The sequence below is a fragment of the Neoarius graeffei genome, chromosome 9 (assembly GCF_027579695.1).
Source record: "Neoarius graeffei isolate fNeoGra1 chromosome 9, fNeoGra1.pri, whole genome shotgun sequence".
Taxonomy (NCBI): domain Eukaryota; kingdom Metazoa; phylum Chordata; class Actinopteri; order Siluriformes; family Ariidae; genus Neoarius; species Neoarius graeffei.
The window spans coordinates 4,074,659-4,091,835 of record NC_083577.1 but is presented as its reverse complement, the minus strand read 5'-3'; the positions used below and the strand labels follow the sequence as shown (position 1 = coordinate 4,091,835).

The 17,177-nt window shown below is 43.0% G+C and overlaps 1 protein-coding gene across 2 annotated transcripts in view; it reads left to right on the top strand.

Annotated features, from left to right (window-relative positions):
• The first annotated feature begins 749 nt into the window (after positions 1 to 749).
• The window catches only part of cwc22 (CWC22 spliceosome associated protein homolog), a 101,181-nt gene continuing 84,753 nt past the window's right edge, over positions 750 to 17,177 (top strand). The window contains exons 1-2 of one of the 2 annotated variants that reach the window (XM_060928961.1): positions 750 to 824; positions 13,190 to 13,292. In XM_060928961.1, coding sequence (XP_060784944.1) covers positions 771 to 824; positions 13,190 to 13,292 — 157 coding nt within the window. In that variant the 5' untranslated portion in view covers positions 750 to 770. Of the gene's footprint in view, positions 825 to 13,189; positions 13,293 to 17,177 lie in introns of those variants that run through there. The other variant, XM_060928962.1, reaches the window with a different exon arrangement.

Here is a 17,177-nt window from a genome sequence, read left to right as displayed (position 1 = left end):
CTGAGAATGTGTGTTCTTCATGAACAATAAAAGCATGAGATTAAGTTTGTCTGTATGAGTTTGTAAATGGCAGCCTGTGCCCTTTTGTAGTGTGTACATACTATTTGTCATCAAACTGTGATAACTGTGATTAAATTCAGGATACAGTTAGGTCCATAAATATTTGGACAGAGACAACATTTTTCTAATTTTGGTTCTGTACATTACCACAATGAATTTTGAACAAAACAATTCAGATGGGGGCGGCACGGTGGTGTAGTGGTTAGCGCTGTTGCCTCACAGCAAGAAGGTCCGGGTTCGAGCCCCATGGCCGGCGAGGGCCTTTCTGTGTGGAGTTTGCATGTTCTCCCCGTGTCCGCGTGGGTTTCCTCCGGGTGCTCCGGTTTCCCCCACAGTCCAAAGACATGCAGGTTAGGTTAACTGGTGACTCTAAATTGAGCGTAGGTGTGAATGTGAGTGTGAATGGTTGTCTGTGTCTATGTGTCAGCCCTGTGATGACCTGGCGACTTGTCCAGGGTGTACCCCGCCTTTCACCCGTAGTCAGCTGGGATAGGCTCCAGCTCGCCTGCGACCCTGTAGGACAGGATAAAGCGGCTACAGATAATGAGATGAGATGAGATGAGATGAGATAGGTTTGTGTGTTGTTGTGTGTTGTATTCTGCACTGAGTGTCCCTCAGTGGAGCCTTGGCCTGAAACGCGTTTGTCTTTAAGGTACCTCGCGGGCTGCCGTAGCGTCACTTCCGGAAGAGAGAGCGAGAGAGAGGAAAAGATGGCGGCGGAACACGAAGCGGTGACGGATCTGAATTCTCCCTCCAAAGATGAGGTATACTGCTCGGGTCCTGTCCGGGTTATACAGTGTCAGTGAGGTTTTATCAGCGTGTCGCGGTGTTGGTTTTAATAATTTGTTAAAGTCAGTCAGCGGTGTTATTCTGGGCCTCGGCTAGTTAGCATGAAGCTAACACACACACTGCGCGCGCTGCTTTGGGTAATGGCGCCTGAGGAGGATTAGCACTTGTTGTTTTATAAAGTTTTAAATACTTGGGTCGGTCTTTGCGGTGCTGATATCGAGATCTGAGTCTGTTCTGGTTCTTTATTGTATTACGTTGTGATTAATTGTGCACCAGAACCTGTGAGACAGTTTAATGTGGTGTACAGGCGGGTTTAGCTTCCTTAAAGAGAACAGCACGGTGTGTGTGTTTGTTTGTGAGTGTGCAGTATCCAGAAGCAGGTGTTGGGTGGAGAAAGGTTCCCTCCATCCTGTAGGTCTCAGGAGAGACACTGATGAGCTCTGAGTTATGCCAGTTTTTAAACAGTCCTGAGGTGATGTCATGCGCTAGTTTACGCTTCTGTGATCATTAGCATAACACAACTTACAAATCCGGGAGCAGAATTAAGATGGTCACTGAGCAGAGCTCTCACAGTCGGAGTAGTGATGGTGGTAGATGTCTTTAAGTCCTCTTTGGTCACAGATTCACATTTTACACTTTCACACAATGCGAAGCTTCATGTCAGTTTTTCAGACGAAAGGAATCAGTGACTGGAGTTGAGAAAGAGGAGCCGTCATGAAGGAAACGGTTGCTTTTATTACTTGTGAGCATCTCCAAGAAAAGAGTTTAAAGAATGAAGAAGAAACCTTTGTTTGTCATATGCACACTCGAGCACAGTGAAATTCATCCTGTGGATTTAACCCATCTGAAGCAGTGAACACACACACGCACCCAGAGCAGTGGGCAGCCACACTAGAGCGCCCGGGGAGCAGTCAGGGGTTCAGTACCTCGCTCAGGGCCACTTCAGCCCAAGGTCACCCCATGTTAACCTAAGTAAGTGCGAGAGTGGGACGAACACTGCGGATCACTGGGAATAATGGTGATGAGTGAGTCAGTAAGGATAATCACTGGAAGGGAACAATGGCGACGAACTGGTGACTGTTGGGATTATAGTAGGGCTGTCCCAAACGATTATTCTTTAAACGATTGATCTAGTGATTATTTTTTCAATTATTCGACTAATATTTTGATTAACCTAATAATTTTATTGCGATTATTTTCCAGTTAGTTATTTGTTACAACAATTTGCCCCATCCAACACACACACACAAAAAAAACTCTGAAATTTTAACGTCTTGTCTCATCATCTTCCGCTTATCCGGGGCCGGGTCACGGAGGCAGCAGTCTGAGCATGGAAGCCCAAACTTCCCTCTCCCCAGACACCTCGGCCAGCTCCTCGGGAAGAACACCAAGGCGTTCCCAGGCCAGCCGAGAGACATAGTCCCTCCAGCGTGTCCTGGGTCTTCCCCGGGGCCTCCTCCCGGGGGGACATGCCTGGAACACCTCCCCAGGGAGGCGTCCAGGAGGCATCCGAAAGAGATGCCCGAGCCACCTCAGCTGATTCCTCTCGATGTGGAGGAGCAGCAGCTCTACTCCGAGCTCCTCCCGAGTGACTGTACTTCTCACCCTATCTCTAAGGGAGCGCCCAGCCACCCTGCGAAGGAAACTCATTTCGGCCGCTTGTATCCGCAATCTTGTTCTTTCGGTCATTACCCAAAGCTCATGACCATAGGTGAGAGTCGGAACGTAGATCGACTGGTAAATCGAGAGCTTCGCCTTTTGGCTCAGCTCCTCCTTCACCACGACGGACCGGTAAAGCGACCGCATCACTGTGGAGGCTGCACCGATCCGTCTGTCGACCTCACGCTCTGTCCTTCCCTCACTCGTGAACAAGATCACATTTTAACGTTTCAATATTTATTAAAACATTTCTTAAACACCACACCTAAGCATTATTCTTTAACAAAACACTTTCCAAACTCAAAGAGCAAGACCTTACTTAAGTACAATTAATAAAGTGGTACTGTAATTCAAAGGTAATCTTAAGAGATATCAGTGCCAGAAAAGCCAATGAAAAAATTAGTCACAAATACAAGAATAAAATAATCTTGACACAAAAGCAAGTGCAGAAATCTGTTGTTCTCCCCTCCCCTTACAGTAACAAAAATCGATCCAAAAGTCAAGTAAAATAATTTTTTTTAAATTAGTATTGTTTGTGCAATGTCCTTTCCAATCATCTGTAAAATGCTGTCAGTAAGGTCTGCAGCCATCTGGGGATCGCAGGGATTTGAGGTCCTTTTATGAAAAAAATCCCCCACGCTGCTTTGTCTGCTCCTAAAAAAAGATTAACATAATGCACATGAATAATGACAATAGCAAATTTGAAACCTGATATTATAATTTCTAAACTATTGCTGTGATATGTCATGCACGTATTCAGAGATATTGGTCCTCAAATTCAATAGGATTTCTATCTCTAGGATGAAGTTAATGATCACTGCAATATTTTTTTACTTAATAAATTGCTTCAGTCAGCCTATAGCTGCTAAAAGATGGAATGATTTCAAAACTAGAGAAACATTATCGTCACTGGCGAAGGGAGCTCATACTTAGGCTTCCATCAGTGAGCAAGGAAGCTACATTCTGTGAAAATAGTTGTAAATGATAATTTGGCTCACTCACGGAATAAGTAAACAGAAAGAAAACATAAAACGGCTAAAACAGCGTTATTAACGTCAGCTACAGTAGCGGTGCAGAATTTAGTATGATGTAAAAAAAAATTGCACCAATCAGTGGATTGACTGTGGTAACGTTTCCAGGCTTGGGTGGAGAAGAGGCAAAGAAAGTAAACAGAACTTACGGAGTTTTGCTGCCATCTTGACTCGCTGCACCAGGGTGTTTCCTCTTCATGTGCTCCTGCATGACTCGTGCTCGAGTGATATGCCAGATGCGCTTTAAAGAGTCTGCAGACGACCCCACTGTTGGTGTCAAGGTTAAAGTATTCCCAAACTTTGGAGGACCGTGTGCGAGCCTTTTGTGCCATGTGTTGCTCCACACGCTCCGTTGTACTGCTGGTAGACGCAGCCATGTTGCTCAAGTAGATTACACAGACGCAAATTCTTCATGTAATCAGTTACGTCAATGTGTCATCCCAGCCCTTGCTCTGCGTTTGTATCCAGCGAAACCAAAGACGATTGATAAAACCGGAACTTTCAAATAGGACCGTTTATGTTCTATGAACAGTTACCCTGTGTGGTTTTACACAATGTGTCGACACTAAAATTCCACGTCAAATAATTTTTATAATCGACAGTGTCGATTACGTCAGATAATCGTCCCAGCCCTAGATTATAGAGATGATTTTTCCGTTTCAGCTTTTTTTTTCTGTAATAAGAGATGGGAAAAGTTTCCATGTACTGATGATACAGTTTTGGAGTTCTGAAATCAGTGGTTGCGTTAGACTTTTTCATTGTCTGTCATTTTGACGGACAGGGTCGTAAAAATTCCGTCATTGTCCATTATTATCTATCATTTTATTTTAGCTTTTAAATGACAATGTATATAGGCTATAAATGCTATATATTTAATAACTTGTGTTTTCATGGACTCATTTTCATTTAAAAATTAATTCACAGAACAAGCTTGTATTATTTAATCATGTATTTATGTATTTATGATGCAAAAAGATGAACAGAGATTCTGACGTTCGGTCACTTGTGAACCCATTTTCCCTCCGCTAAAAACACTGCGGCTGTTGTGCCTTAACGGGCATATGAACAATGTTATTTTACAACGTAGCAAAACAATTGCAGTTAAAATATGAACGGTCCACTACAACGATTTAAGTGACAATCTAATTTGACCTGTTTGCGTGAGCTCAAACCTTCCTTCTGGCCCGCATGGATTTAAATTGGGAGCTCGTTTGTGCATAATCAAAGTCGTCAACGGAGACTGCTGCCGAGGCAATTGTCATTAAATTTTGCATCTTTGCCTCGGACAGATGACTTCTCATTGACGTTTTAATTTTATTCTGAAGGCTGAACCCGCGCTCTGCTGTGACACTGGAGGCTGGAATAACCAGCGCCACTTCAGCCAAAGTTCTGAAGTCGGGAAACATTTCTCCCAGAAGTGATCAGAAGCCGGCAAGAGCCTCGGCTCGGCGGAGCCTGGAACCTGACACGGAAGGTCTTAAATAAAACGAAGTTATGTTTAAATGTTAGTTTGTCTACCCGTGCTCTCATTAAAATGATAGTTTAGCAGATATTCGAGCAGTGATGTTCCTAAGCTTCCTAAGCTTGCTGGGGAAGAATACAATAGATCGACATTTGTTTCATTTTAAAAACAAGAAAACAACTAGCCTAAATGAACGCTATTGTACAGGCAGGGAAATGACACAAACAACCCAATGCATCTCTTTTTTTTTTTTTTTAAGAGCGAAAATGACGCGTCTTCTGCAGAGAAGGGAAACATTAATCCATCTCACTGTGCTAGTGGTTAGAAAAGTGAGAGCGCGGTCAGGAGTGCGATGGGGGGAGCAGCCTTGCGCAGTGGCTACAATATATACATGAGTAGCCTATGCACTGAACATCAAGACTGCCGCAACGTCGGCTCAGATTGAAAGTGACGGCAGTGGGGGCGTCGTGGCTCAGGTGGTTAAGGCGCCATACCATGAATGCGGGCGACCCGGGTTCGATTCCGGCCCGAGGTCATTTCCCGATCCCTTCCCGTCTCTCTCTCCCGCTCATTTCCTGTCTCTACACTGTCCTATCCAATAAAGGTGCAAAAAGCCCCAAAAAAAAAAATTAAAAAAAAAAAAAAAGAAAGTGACGGCAGTGAAGACTATGTATACTGTATGTAAGAAAGCTCTGCCACAACTTGCCAATCATTTCAATTGTGTGTTTCATTATGTTTTATTATTAGGCTGCTATTATTGTTATTGGTAATGGTAACGGTAAACATCCGTCAAAATGACCGACGGCCTTCAGATTTTTCCGTCATAGCTAAAAAAAAAATCCGTCAATGACGGACAATTGTCGGTTAACGCGACCTACGTCTGAAATCCATCAAAACAAAACTTGAGCAAGAAATTTTGTATTGAATTTCTACATAATTATAGACTTTTAGGTTGAAAGTGGGAGAGTGAGAGAAAGAAGTGAGAGAAATGTGTGGTATCATCTCCACTGAATGACATCAAAATGAAATGAGAGATTGTGTCAGGGCTCGACGTTAACTCTTTAATCCAGTCGGAACGGCAGTGAGATTTTTCACTCGTCCTGACCAGAACCTTTTTATTCCGATGTACAGTATTTATGAACTCAATGAAAGGAAAGTGATAAGCTTTGTTAATCAAAAAGCAGGGATGGATATCATCGTCATTATGCTTTAATTACTTATAATTTTTCAATAAAACTCAAACTTTAACTGTAACAATAAACGAAAACTATCCAACACCCCATTATGGTGTGTGTGTGTGTGTGTGTTCTAACCCGTTAACTGATCTGCAGGTTTAAGAGTTAGACTCGCCCAAATTCAAAGCTTCTGGAGGAAATAAAGTTACCGTATTTATCCTAATAAACACGCCCGGGCGCGATGCAAAACATGAAGGGGGAGCGTCAATTTCCACCCTTAAATGACAAAAATCGAACATGACAAAATCATCGGAATCTCATTCTCATCTCATTATCTCTAGCCGCTTTATCCTTCTACAGGGTCGCAGGCAAGCTGGAGCCTATCCCAGCTGACTACGGGCGAAAGGCGGGGTTCACCCTGGACAAGTCGCCAGGTCATCACAGGGCTGACACATAGACACAGACAACCATTCACACTCACATTTACGCTCAATTTAGAGTCACCAGTTAACCTAACCTGCATGTCTTTGGACTGTGGGGGAAACCGGAGCACCCGGAGGAAACCCACGCGGACACGGGGAGAACATGCAAACTCCACACAGAAAGGCCCTCGCCGGCCCCAGGGCTCGAACCCAGGACCTTCTTGCTGTGAGGCAACAGCGCTAACCACTACACCACCGTGCTGCCCATCATCGGAATTTAAAACATTTATTTTGAAACACATGAAAATACAGTTATATGTCCAAAAAGTCAATTAAACAATGTCCAGCTCGCTTATAAGGATAACATTGGTAAGTAAACTATTTGTAGTGACGTCACAATTCACGTCATCGTCGATGTTTATGAGCTCACAAAACAAAATGTCGTCCTCAAAACGATCCTTCACCGCTAGTTTTAAGTTAAAGGTTGTAGAACTGGCAGAGCAGAAAGGCAAACACTTAGCTGCAAAAACATTTAATGTTCACCGTAAACGTGTACAAGAGTGGTGCAAACAAAAGGTACGTCTCCACCCGTATTGATATCCGCAGCAGAGTGAATGTCCGTATTTTATACTGTCCATGTTTACTAACGCGATTTCCGGTAAAAAAAAAATCAGCGGTGAAATTGAACGTCTCTGTTGTGGTTTGTTGGATTTAAAGTTTGTTAAATGAAGAAAATGGTTGGTAAATACTATTCTAGCTCTGAAAATCGTGGAGGCGCGTCAAATAGGGAGGGCGCTTCTATAAGGATAAATACGGTAAATCTTAAAGGGATAGTTCGGGATTTTTGACATGAATCTGTATGGCATCCCCATCAATAGTGTCGTGCAAACACACTGACTTACCCCTCACAGCATCCTGTGAGTCCAGTTTTGGTCCAGACGAAAGTAGTCCGGCAAGTTTGTTGGGGTCACGAAAGTAAAACGTTTTTCGTCTCAAAACAGTATGTGTTGAAAAGAGTGATATATTTGCATCACAAAACCGTTGTCAAATAAAAAGTCAGACCTCGAAATCGCTTGGCACTATTTTCTCTCCCTTCTTATCACTGCGCGCTGCCGCCAGGTGACAGCGAAACGCAGACCCACTAAGCTGGTGGGAGACCAAGGCTGCACTCTATCCACGGCTTACACACGTGATGGCACGGAGGATGTGTATAGTGGCAGCATCTGTCCCCCCAGAGAGGATCTTTTCAAAAGCAGGACAGATTATAACAGAGGAGAAATAGAATCAGAATTAACTAGTTAATTGCAGCAATTAAAGGAATAGGTAGGAAAAGGAAGGCGCAAAGACACCGCGCAGCGCCTGAAAACGGGTTTTGCAGCGGTGCTTTGCCTGTGCTGTGGCTGAAAATAGTTCCAGATATAAATTGGTCTAGTAAATCCCTTCGTGTTAATTTGCATTGATATGTGTACTCGATGTGACTGTACAAGTCATGAGAAATAATTATAAACAATCTTGAGTTATTTAATTCACTTTTGTAACGACAATGCTAGCTGGACACACCTGATTACAGTGACTACGCTAAGCTAACCGGGGCGTTTATAGATCAGGACAATGGCTGGGTCGGCTACAAAACGCTTTGGCTCACTCATCCAACTCTAGGGACTGCAGGGACTGATTCAATTTCATCTCGGGGTGGCGTATTCCTTTAAATCAAAAATAAAATCTCAGGAGCCGAAAGAGCCGGCTCCTTATAGTAAGAAGGGCCAAAAGAGCCGGCTCCCGAAAAAGAGCCGAAATTCCCATCACTAGTGAACAATGAATGAAACAGCCGTGGCTGTCACCTGGCGGCAGCGCGCAGTGATACCGAGGGAGAGAAAATAGTGCCAAGCGATTTCGAGGTCTGACTTTTTATTTGACAACGGTTTTGTGATGCAAATATATCACTCTTTTGAACACATACTGTTTTGAGACGAAAAACGTTTTACTTTCGTGACCCCAACAAACTTGCCGGACTACTTTCGTCTGGACCAAAACTGGACAAGAACTGGACTCACAGGATGCTGTCAGGGGTAAGTCAGTGTGTTTGCACAACACTATTGATGGGGATGCCATACAGATTCATGTCAAAAATCCCGAACTATCCTTTTAATCCAGTAAAACCTGCAGTATAAATTAATTTAAAGAAAAGTTGGACATGATGATGACAGTCACGTTGTGAATGAAAATAAACCATGAGTGAATTCAGCACTGTTGGAAAATTCCCGTAAAATATTTTACATTTGTGATGGTTAACGTCAACCATACACAAGAAAAATCGAATGAAATGAAGATTCACCACAAATATTTTTTTCGTTGAGGGATTCGATCACCATTTCTCTGATTTCAATGAAAGTCTAATAAGCTACTGTATAATTAGATATTGCACCATGGTTATTTTTACACACGTACCTGCTGTACTCGGCTTCCCTGGAATTTCATAAACAATAACACGGCGGGATCGCTGAGGGGATTGGACTGGTTTTGTGGAACTTTATTGATGGAACTCGTGAATAATTACAATAAAAATGGTGATTTTCAACAAATATTCAACTGGTCCTGTCAGATGCGGATTTGACATCAGTACATCAGCATTGTGAGCTGCTGTGTGTTTTCTGGCGTGAAGCGTTCCCGCTTATAATCCCTGGATGTCTTTTTATCTGATCATCGTGCACACTGATCACGAGCCCTCGCCTCATTTACAACATGGTGGGATGTTAATAGTATGTTGGCAACCCGTTTAACGCTGTGCTCTGATTTCTTTTTGCCAAAAAAAGAAAAAACAAAACCCTTGCTGTATCGCTGCGTGGACTGAATTTCTCAGGTTTTGAAACTGGATGCCAACAATAGAGCCTCCTATTTTCCATTTCAAAAAACATTAAATTCCGTTTCAGAGAATGGCTAATTCCGTTTCAGACAATTTGTTTCAGTTATATGCTCAAATGACAACTAAATTGGCATTTTTAGATTTTCAACATATCAAATATATAATGCAGAATCAGAATTCTTAAGTACATGTAATAAATGCATGAAATTTTATGTTTCAGGTAACTGGTGTTGGGAGGCATCTGCATGTTTGTTGTCCTTGTGCATCTATGCCTGTAATCCTGCTTTACTGGCCTGCTGTCGTACAACTTCATATAAAGCTTTAAACGTTCTGTACACAGTCTCATATCTTAATGCACCTTAGAATCAACACGAAATTTCACTTCACTGAAAATGTTTTTTATTTAAGACTAGTTAATTACTGCTGTTAACTTGATTGTTGACTGGCTCCTGCTATTTTCTTTAAAACTTTATATTGTATATTAATACTTTTATGGTTATCCTTACTCTTTATACATGTACATTTAAATAAAACAATCTCCGTTATCATTTTATCCATGTTTTTCAAACTTTTATTCATTGTTATGCTTACAATGTTTTCAGTGCAACGACAGGTCTAACATAGTGTGTGACAGTGTCCATTTAATATATACTTTAAATGATTCACATTATCTAACAGTTAACTCTGTTATTAGTTTAATTTACATTTTGCCTGTAAATTATTCATTTAATAATGCACAAGTCTTAAAACTCTTTATGTAGAAAATCATTCTTCGGAACATAACTTCTTATTTAAGAACATAAACTAGGGATGGCGAAAGCTAAAAAAAAATCTTGACCTACCACCGAGCCTCATTAGCCGTTTAAAGTCGGTTAACCTATGAGTTTAAAATTCTAGAATTGGAATTACTACAGGGATGCAAACGGCGTGCCTTTTGGCGGATGCCGCCCTCTCCACAGCTGAATCGCGCAGATCCGACCTTCCTTTTCCAAAGGGGGGCATTGGAGCGTCCGACCACAACTTCATCAAAGCAAATTCTGCATATAAGCAAATGCCGCCACAGTCCATGAAACACAGGAAGTACAAGCACAAGAAGAAAACAGCAAATCAGAAAGCCGCGCGCCCACGCAAAATTTAATGTGCACATTCTGATCTACTGATTGCGCAGCTTCCGCGCAAACGCGCGCAGCCCCCCGATCCACTGCCCTTCTTTCACACCCCCCACGCCTCATGGACTGCAACGGCACCCGCCTATTTAGTAATTTTAATACAGGATCCACCTTGAAATTACAATCGGACACTCCAACGCCCCCCCCCCCCCCCCCCCCCCCCCCAAAAAAAAAACCCCAGATCTGCGCGATTTAAAAAAAAAAAAAGTCGGCATCTGCGCCTTTAGTTTGTGTGGAGAGATCTGATCTGCAATAACATGCATTGTTGGCTACAGACCGAAACATACTTTCAGAATGCACTGGCCAAGGCAGGACTAAACTCCATGTGCCTTCTAATAATTAAAAAAAAAAACAATAGTAATTTGTAAGCTAAAAAGCCTGTGTCTACACTTTTCTTTCACCGAGTGGCAGCTGGGCGGGACATGACTGAATGGGTGTTTCTGATTTGTCAGCTGTCTTTAACTGGGGCGGGACATGACTGAATGGGTGTTTCTGATTTGTCAGCTGTCCGCTCCAAAATCGGCAGCTTCAAAACGATTGATTTTTTTTTTTTAACCGACAACCAAAAAAAATTAACCGGTTGACGTTGATTCGGTCAACCACCGGTCAAACGGTCATCGGTTAACATCCCTAACATAAACCATTAAATCATGAAAATAATCAGTTGCTATTATATAATGTTTAACTGAAAAGCCTTGGTGCAAACTACTAATGGAAATCTGACTGTTCAAAATCTGCCTTCAAGATCACCATTATAATACAGCATGAGGACTTCCTTTTTGCTTGAAAATATTCCGTGGCCACGTGTTAATAACGCGTGGGAACGAGATCCTATTCCGTGGCCACAACTTGTTTAATGCATGGGAACAAGATGATGATTATGAGGTGGCCATGAATTAATAACACGTGGCCATGAGAAGTGTTAGCCATTCCATCACTGAGACTGTTGACTTTCTGGCATCAGTAGCTTCAGCCGCAAATATGGACAAGTTTGATCTGATTTCGTTTTATTTTAATCTAGGAATGAATTATAATGATATCCTTAAATCACTTGCAGTTAGACATGGAGTAATTCTGAGCAAGAGACACTTAATTCGGCTGCTCAGAAAGCACGGGCTCAAACGTAGACAATATGCTGACCTCGGGGAAGTTACAGATTTCATCATACAGGATAAATCCTGGATTTACTGCACAATTGACGGCCGCTCAAAAACTGGACATCATCCCATCAGGCTGGAACTTGAATCATCTCATGGCCACGTGTTATTAATTCATGGCCACCCAATAATCATCTCGTTCCCACGCATTAAGCAAGTCGTGGCCACGGAATAGGATCTCTTTCCCACGTGTTATTAACTCGTGGCCACGGAATATATATATTTTTTTCACCCATGTCACCAGAGGGGCTCCGTAGATTCCGTTTCTGAGCACGAATTCCGTTTCTGACCCCAATTTCTGCTATTTCCGTCCGTTTTCCGCGATCGCGGAAAATCGGAGGCCCTACAACAAAAACCTGTTTTCTGTTTCACTGTCAGTTCTGTTTCAGATAAGCGATTCTGTGATTTCCGTGTTTTTCCTTGATCACGGAAAATCATCCCTAAAAATAATGGAGATGAGTGATTTTGATGTTTTGGGAATAATGGTGATTAATGAAAGGGAGTAATTGTGATCAGCAGTTGAGGGTGACGGCGATGGACGAGCGATGGGTTGGGGTGACGGCGACAGGTTGGGGTGATGGCAACGGACGAGCGATGGGTTGGGGTGATGGCGACAGGCTGGGGTGACGGCGACGGACGAGCGGTAGGCTGGGGTGACGGCGACGGACGAGCGATAGGCTGGGGTGACGGCGACGGACGAGCGATAGGCTGGGGTGACGGCGACGGACGAGCGATGGGTTGGGGTGACGGCGACGGACGAGCGATGGGTTGGGGTGATGGCGACGGATGAGCGATGGGTTGGGGTGACGGTGACGGACGAGCGATGGGTTGGGGTGATGGCGACAGACGAGCGACAGGTTGGGGTGACGGCGACAGGCTGGGGTGACGGCGACGGACGAGCGATGGGTTGGGTTGATGGTGACGGACGAGCGACGGGTTGGGGTGACGGCGACAGGCTGGGGTGACGGCGACGGACGAGCGATGGGTTGGGGTGATGGCGATGGGTTGGGGTCGTAGTTCATTCAGGCATTACATGTTGATGTTGAGTGAACCTGCTCTCTCTCGTTTGTCAGCAGCTGTGATGTGCGCTGGAGAACCGTATGGAGTTCAGGATGGTCTCTCACATCTGTTTAAAAAGTCACCAGATTTGTCACGAGGCTTTTTTTTTTTTTAAACTAAATTAACTAAAGGGGTCTAAAACAAATTCCAAGTCTTAGTGACAGTGTACATTGGCAGCACTGGTCCCACTGGTCTTAAACTGGCAGATGCAGTCGTTCAGCCTCTTTCAGCACACTGACCCAAGCACTTCAGCAATACTGTAGCAGAACTGACCTGATTTCTTTTTACCTTTCATCCTTTTTTCGGCTGCTGTCCTTCATTTTCACGCTCTCTGTTCCTCCAGCGCTCCAGTCCAGGAGGAGCACGTGATCCTGAGAGGACAACGAGGAGCTCAAGCTCTTCAGAGGACAGCGACGGCGATGGAGACGAGCCCGTGAAGAGCAGAGGTGAGACGAGCTCTGATTCTTCTGAAACTGATGATGTTATCGTAGGATTAGAGCAGGTGCAGCGCTCCAGCAGTCCATTTCCACATTATAATAATTCCCACCTTTCGCTAAAAGAGTTTCTGAAGCGTTGTTCAGTCGGCCGATTCACAGAACAGATAAAGTGGGAGCTCCGTAGATCGGCTCTACACCGGGAACTTTATTTAGAAACGCAGTAGGACAGGAATGATGCTAGTTGTACTAAATGGGATGGTGAGTTTCCACAATCGGGGGGGAAAAACGCTGAAATTGTGGAATCGCTGTTCCGACTGGACGAGTGGATTTAAACCGTTAATGTCGAACCTGGACATGATGGCTTATTTCATTTTGATGTCGTTCAGTGGAGGCGATACCACACATTTCTTCAACTTCTTTCTCTCACGCTCCCATTTTGAACCTGAAAGTCTATAATTATGTCGAAATTGAAAAAAAAATGTCTTGCTTGTGTTTTGTTTTTATGGATTTCAGAACTCCAAAACTGTATCATCAGTACATGGAAACTTTCTCCCATCTCTTATGACAGAAAAGGTAAAAAAAAAAAAAATCGGAATTGGCGATTTTTTTTTTTTTGAAAAGGAAAATGATCATCCCGAACAATACACAACGACTGTGTGTCTCGATAGAAGAGGTTGGTTATTTATTGAGGGAGCAGATTATGGACTTGATTACGATTTAAATGTTTTACGCCTCACATGATGAGCAGTTTCCATAATTGTGTCGGGTGTTGTGTAAGTTTGATAGACAGATGTATCGAACCCAGAGCCTCGATAAACCCCTCCCTCCCTCCCTCCCTCCCTCCCTCCCAGGACGTCCTGTTAGACACAATATGGTGGGGGACAAATTCCATCAAGTAGATTTCCAAACACTTGAGCTTGTTTGTAATTCACAGCAGCCGGCTGTGGATTCACTCGTCTGCAGTCTGCTGTGGTGTTCATCTGTGGTGAATTTTCTTCTCGGGACAAACCGTAAACACCTGCTTCATTTCTCAGTCGCTCCTCGCACACGATTCCTCCTGATTGCTTCCCAGGAAAGTTTACGAGTAGGTCTGAATAGGCAGCACGGTGGTGTAGTGGTCAGGGCCGAGTTTCCCAAAAGCATCGTAGCACAAAGATCGTTAAATGGTCAAGCAAGCATCACAATGAACACTCTCTCTCCTGGTTAAGATGCTCTTAGTGTTGAGAGGCTTTTGGGAAACCCACCCCAGCAGTCGCCTCACAGCAAGAAGGTTCTGGGTTCGAGTCCAGTGGCCGACGGGGGCCTTTCTGTGTGCAGTTTGCATGTTCTCTCCCTGCGTCTGTGTGGGTTTCCTCCAAACACATGCAGGCTAGGTTAACATGGAGATGCCCTTGGGCAAGGAACCGAACCCCCATCTGCTCCCTGGGTGCTGTAGTGTGGCTGCCCACTGCAGCAGGGGTGTGTGTGTGTGTGTGTGTGTGTGTGTGTGCGCTCGTTGCTGCGTGCATGCGTGTGTTCACTGCTTCAGGTGGGTTAAATGCAGAGAGGAATTTCTCAAATGTATGTGTGATGAATAAACTTGTTCTTAATGATGCTTCAGTCTGACCTGCATTCGCACTTTAAATCCTCTGTTACTTCCTGTGAGTATAAAAATTGGCACCCTTGCTGACATTGATGAGATTATCAAGTGATCTCTATCAGATGATCTGTATCTTCTCTGCACTTCAAGTCCTAATTTAGTTCAGTTTCAACCAGACAAATTCAGCGTTCCCCCCCGGGTTCTGAAACACATTCTCCACTTTTTTCCTTGAAAAAGTAAAGTCAAATCAGTATTCTTCACTTTTCCTTAGTTACCGAGTTATGAAAGTGGACTTAATACAGGTTTACACCAACCACACCGGTACAGTTCAAATATTTGTACAGATACAGCGAGGCCTCTCCATTACAGATGAAATTTGGGCTCAACTCCAGACTCTAATCAGAGAGACGTGTTTTGGAGTCGTCTGTGCACCATCAAGCTAAAATAAGGGTTGTTTTACAATCAGGGTACGCAAGCTAAAAATCACATTTAATGGTGATGATACACGGGGCAACTTTTTGGGCAATGTTGCCGAGCAAAGTTGCTGGCAACGGGCAACTAGGTGAGACACAGGGCAACTTTTCAGGGCAACAACAGTTAGCAATGGCAGTTTACAGTTAGCTAAAAAAAAAAAATCGATGTCTTAATTTTTGCTGTGACCATTTAATCAAGCTGTCTGTTGTTTTTTAGAGCTTTGGTGAGGTAAATTCCTCCATATAGAATATTAAAATAACAACTTACCGGCGTAAAAACAGATGAGGAGTCTCTCCATCTCTTCACTCCACTGACACTGCAGCCGCCATATTTGTTTGAAATTTCTGATCCGAACCTCACCGGAGGTCACATGACTCGATACTCGCGTTCTGATTGGCTTATCTCAAAAAGTTGCCAGAGATTATCAAAACCATTCAGAAAGAAGCAATGTTGCCCAATCTCAATAGAAAAGAGTCAAAACGCAATTGCCCAGCAACATTGCTCGGCAACATTGCCCAAAAAGTTGCCCCGTGTATCATCACCATAACACTTATCTTCAATATCAAAAGGCTTGACTAAATAAACTCGGTTGTTTATTGTAGCCCTGTGATAGCTCTATTTACCATGCAAAAAAAATTTGGTGATAAGGTTATGACAATATATGTCATATTTAGCAAAATTACCCGTGTCATTTAGAAAAAGTGCTTTTTTTGACCACAGGTAGCTCCAAAAGGGATGCACTTACATCATTCTTTATACCATAAAACAAATATTTGGTTCCATATCATTGGAAACATAGTTAAGTTTTAATGTTGAATGCCAGTAAGTTTTCAGACTATTTTGATCAAATTAGTATGGAATTGTGTCAAAAAAAGTCCTCTCCGAGACAGCTAATTTTTCAATATAAAATAACATATCTAAAATGATTATTTTCATCCTAAAATGTGGTCAAGATATTGGGACATAAATATTAGAGACAACTAACACAAAGCTTACAGCCTTATATTTAAAAGCACTATGGAAGTAGTGGATTCTGAATTGCAGGGCTGCAACAACGAATTGATAAAATCGATAAAAATCGATTATTAAAAGTGTTGGCAACGAATTTCATTATCGATTCGTCGTGTCGCGCGATTACAAAGTCACAGACCGTTTGAACAAAGTCGTTCTATTATTAAAAAAGTCTCTGGTTTGAGTTGAGCGCGGAGTTCACACTCCGGAGCAGAAGGTGGCGGTAATGCACCATTAAGCTGGATGCCAGCCAAACAAGCAGAGTTGAGCTCGGAGCGGAGTTGTTTAGAAACATGCCGGAAGCGGAGAAACCAGTGCGACCAAAATCATCTAAAGTGTGGGAGCATTTCACGCTAAACAAAACGAATAAGTGTGTTACCACCTCAACACCATCTGAGCGTCTGTTTTCTGCAGCAGGAAACATAGCCTCCAAGAAGAGAGCGAACCTGAGTCAGGAGCATGTGGACATGCTCACATTTTTGCATTGCAATGCAAAGTGTCTGAGCAAAGGGAGGGAGTGAGTGTGTGTGTGTGTGTGTGTGTGTGTGTGTGTGTGTATGAGTTTGTGCATCTGTGAGTGTTTTCTGATTTGTATTTTTCTTTATTTTTTTATAATTTATTTATTGTTCTAACCACTCAGATCCCTTTAAAAATATATACCTCTTTTTGTGCACTTTATTTTAAAAAAGCCTATATATATATATATATTTTATTATTGTTTTTTTTTTTTGTACTGCTCAGGGATGATCAAGGATCAACATGTTTTTGCACTCAAGATTTTTTGCACTGTGAATTTTTTTTTTTTTGAATAAAGGGTTGGGAATTAATGC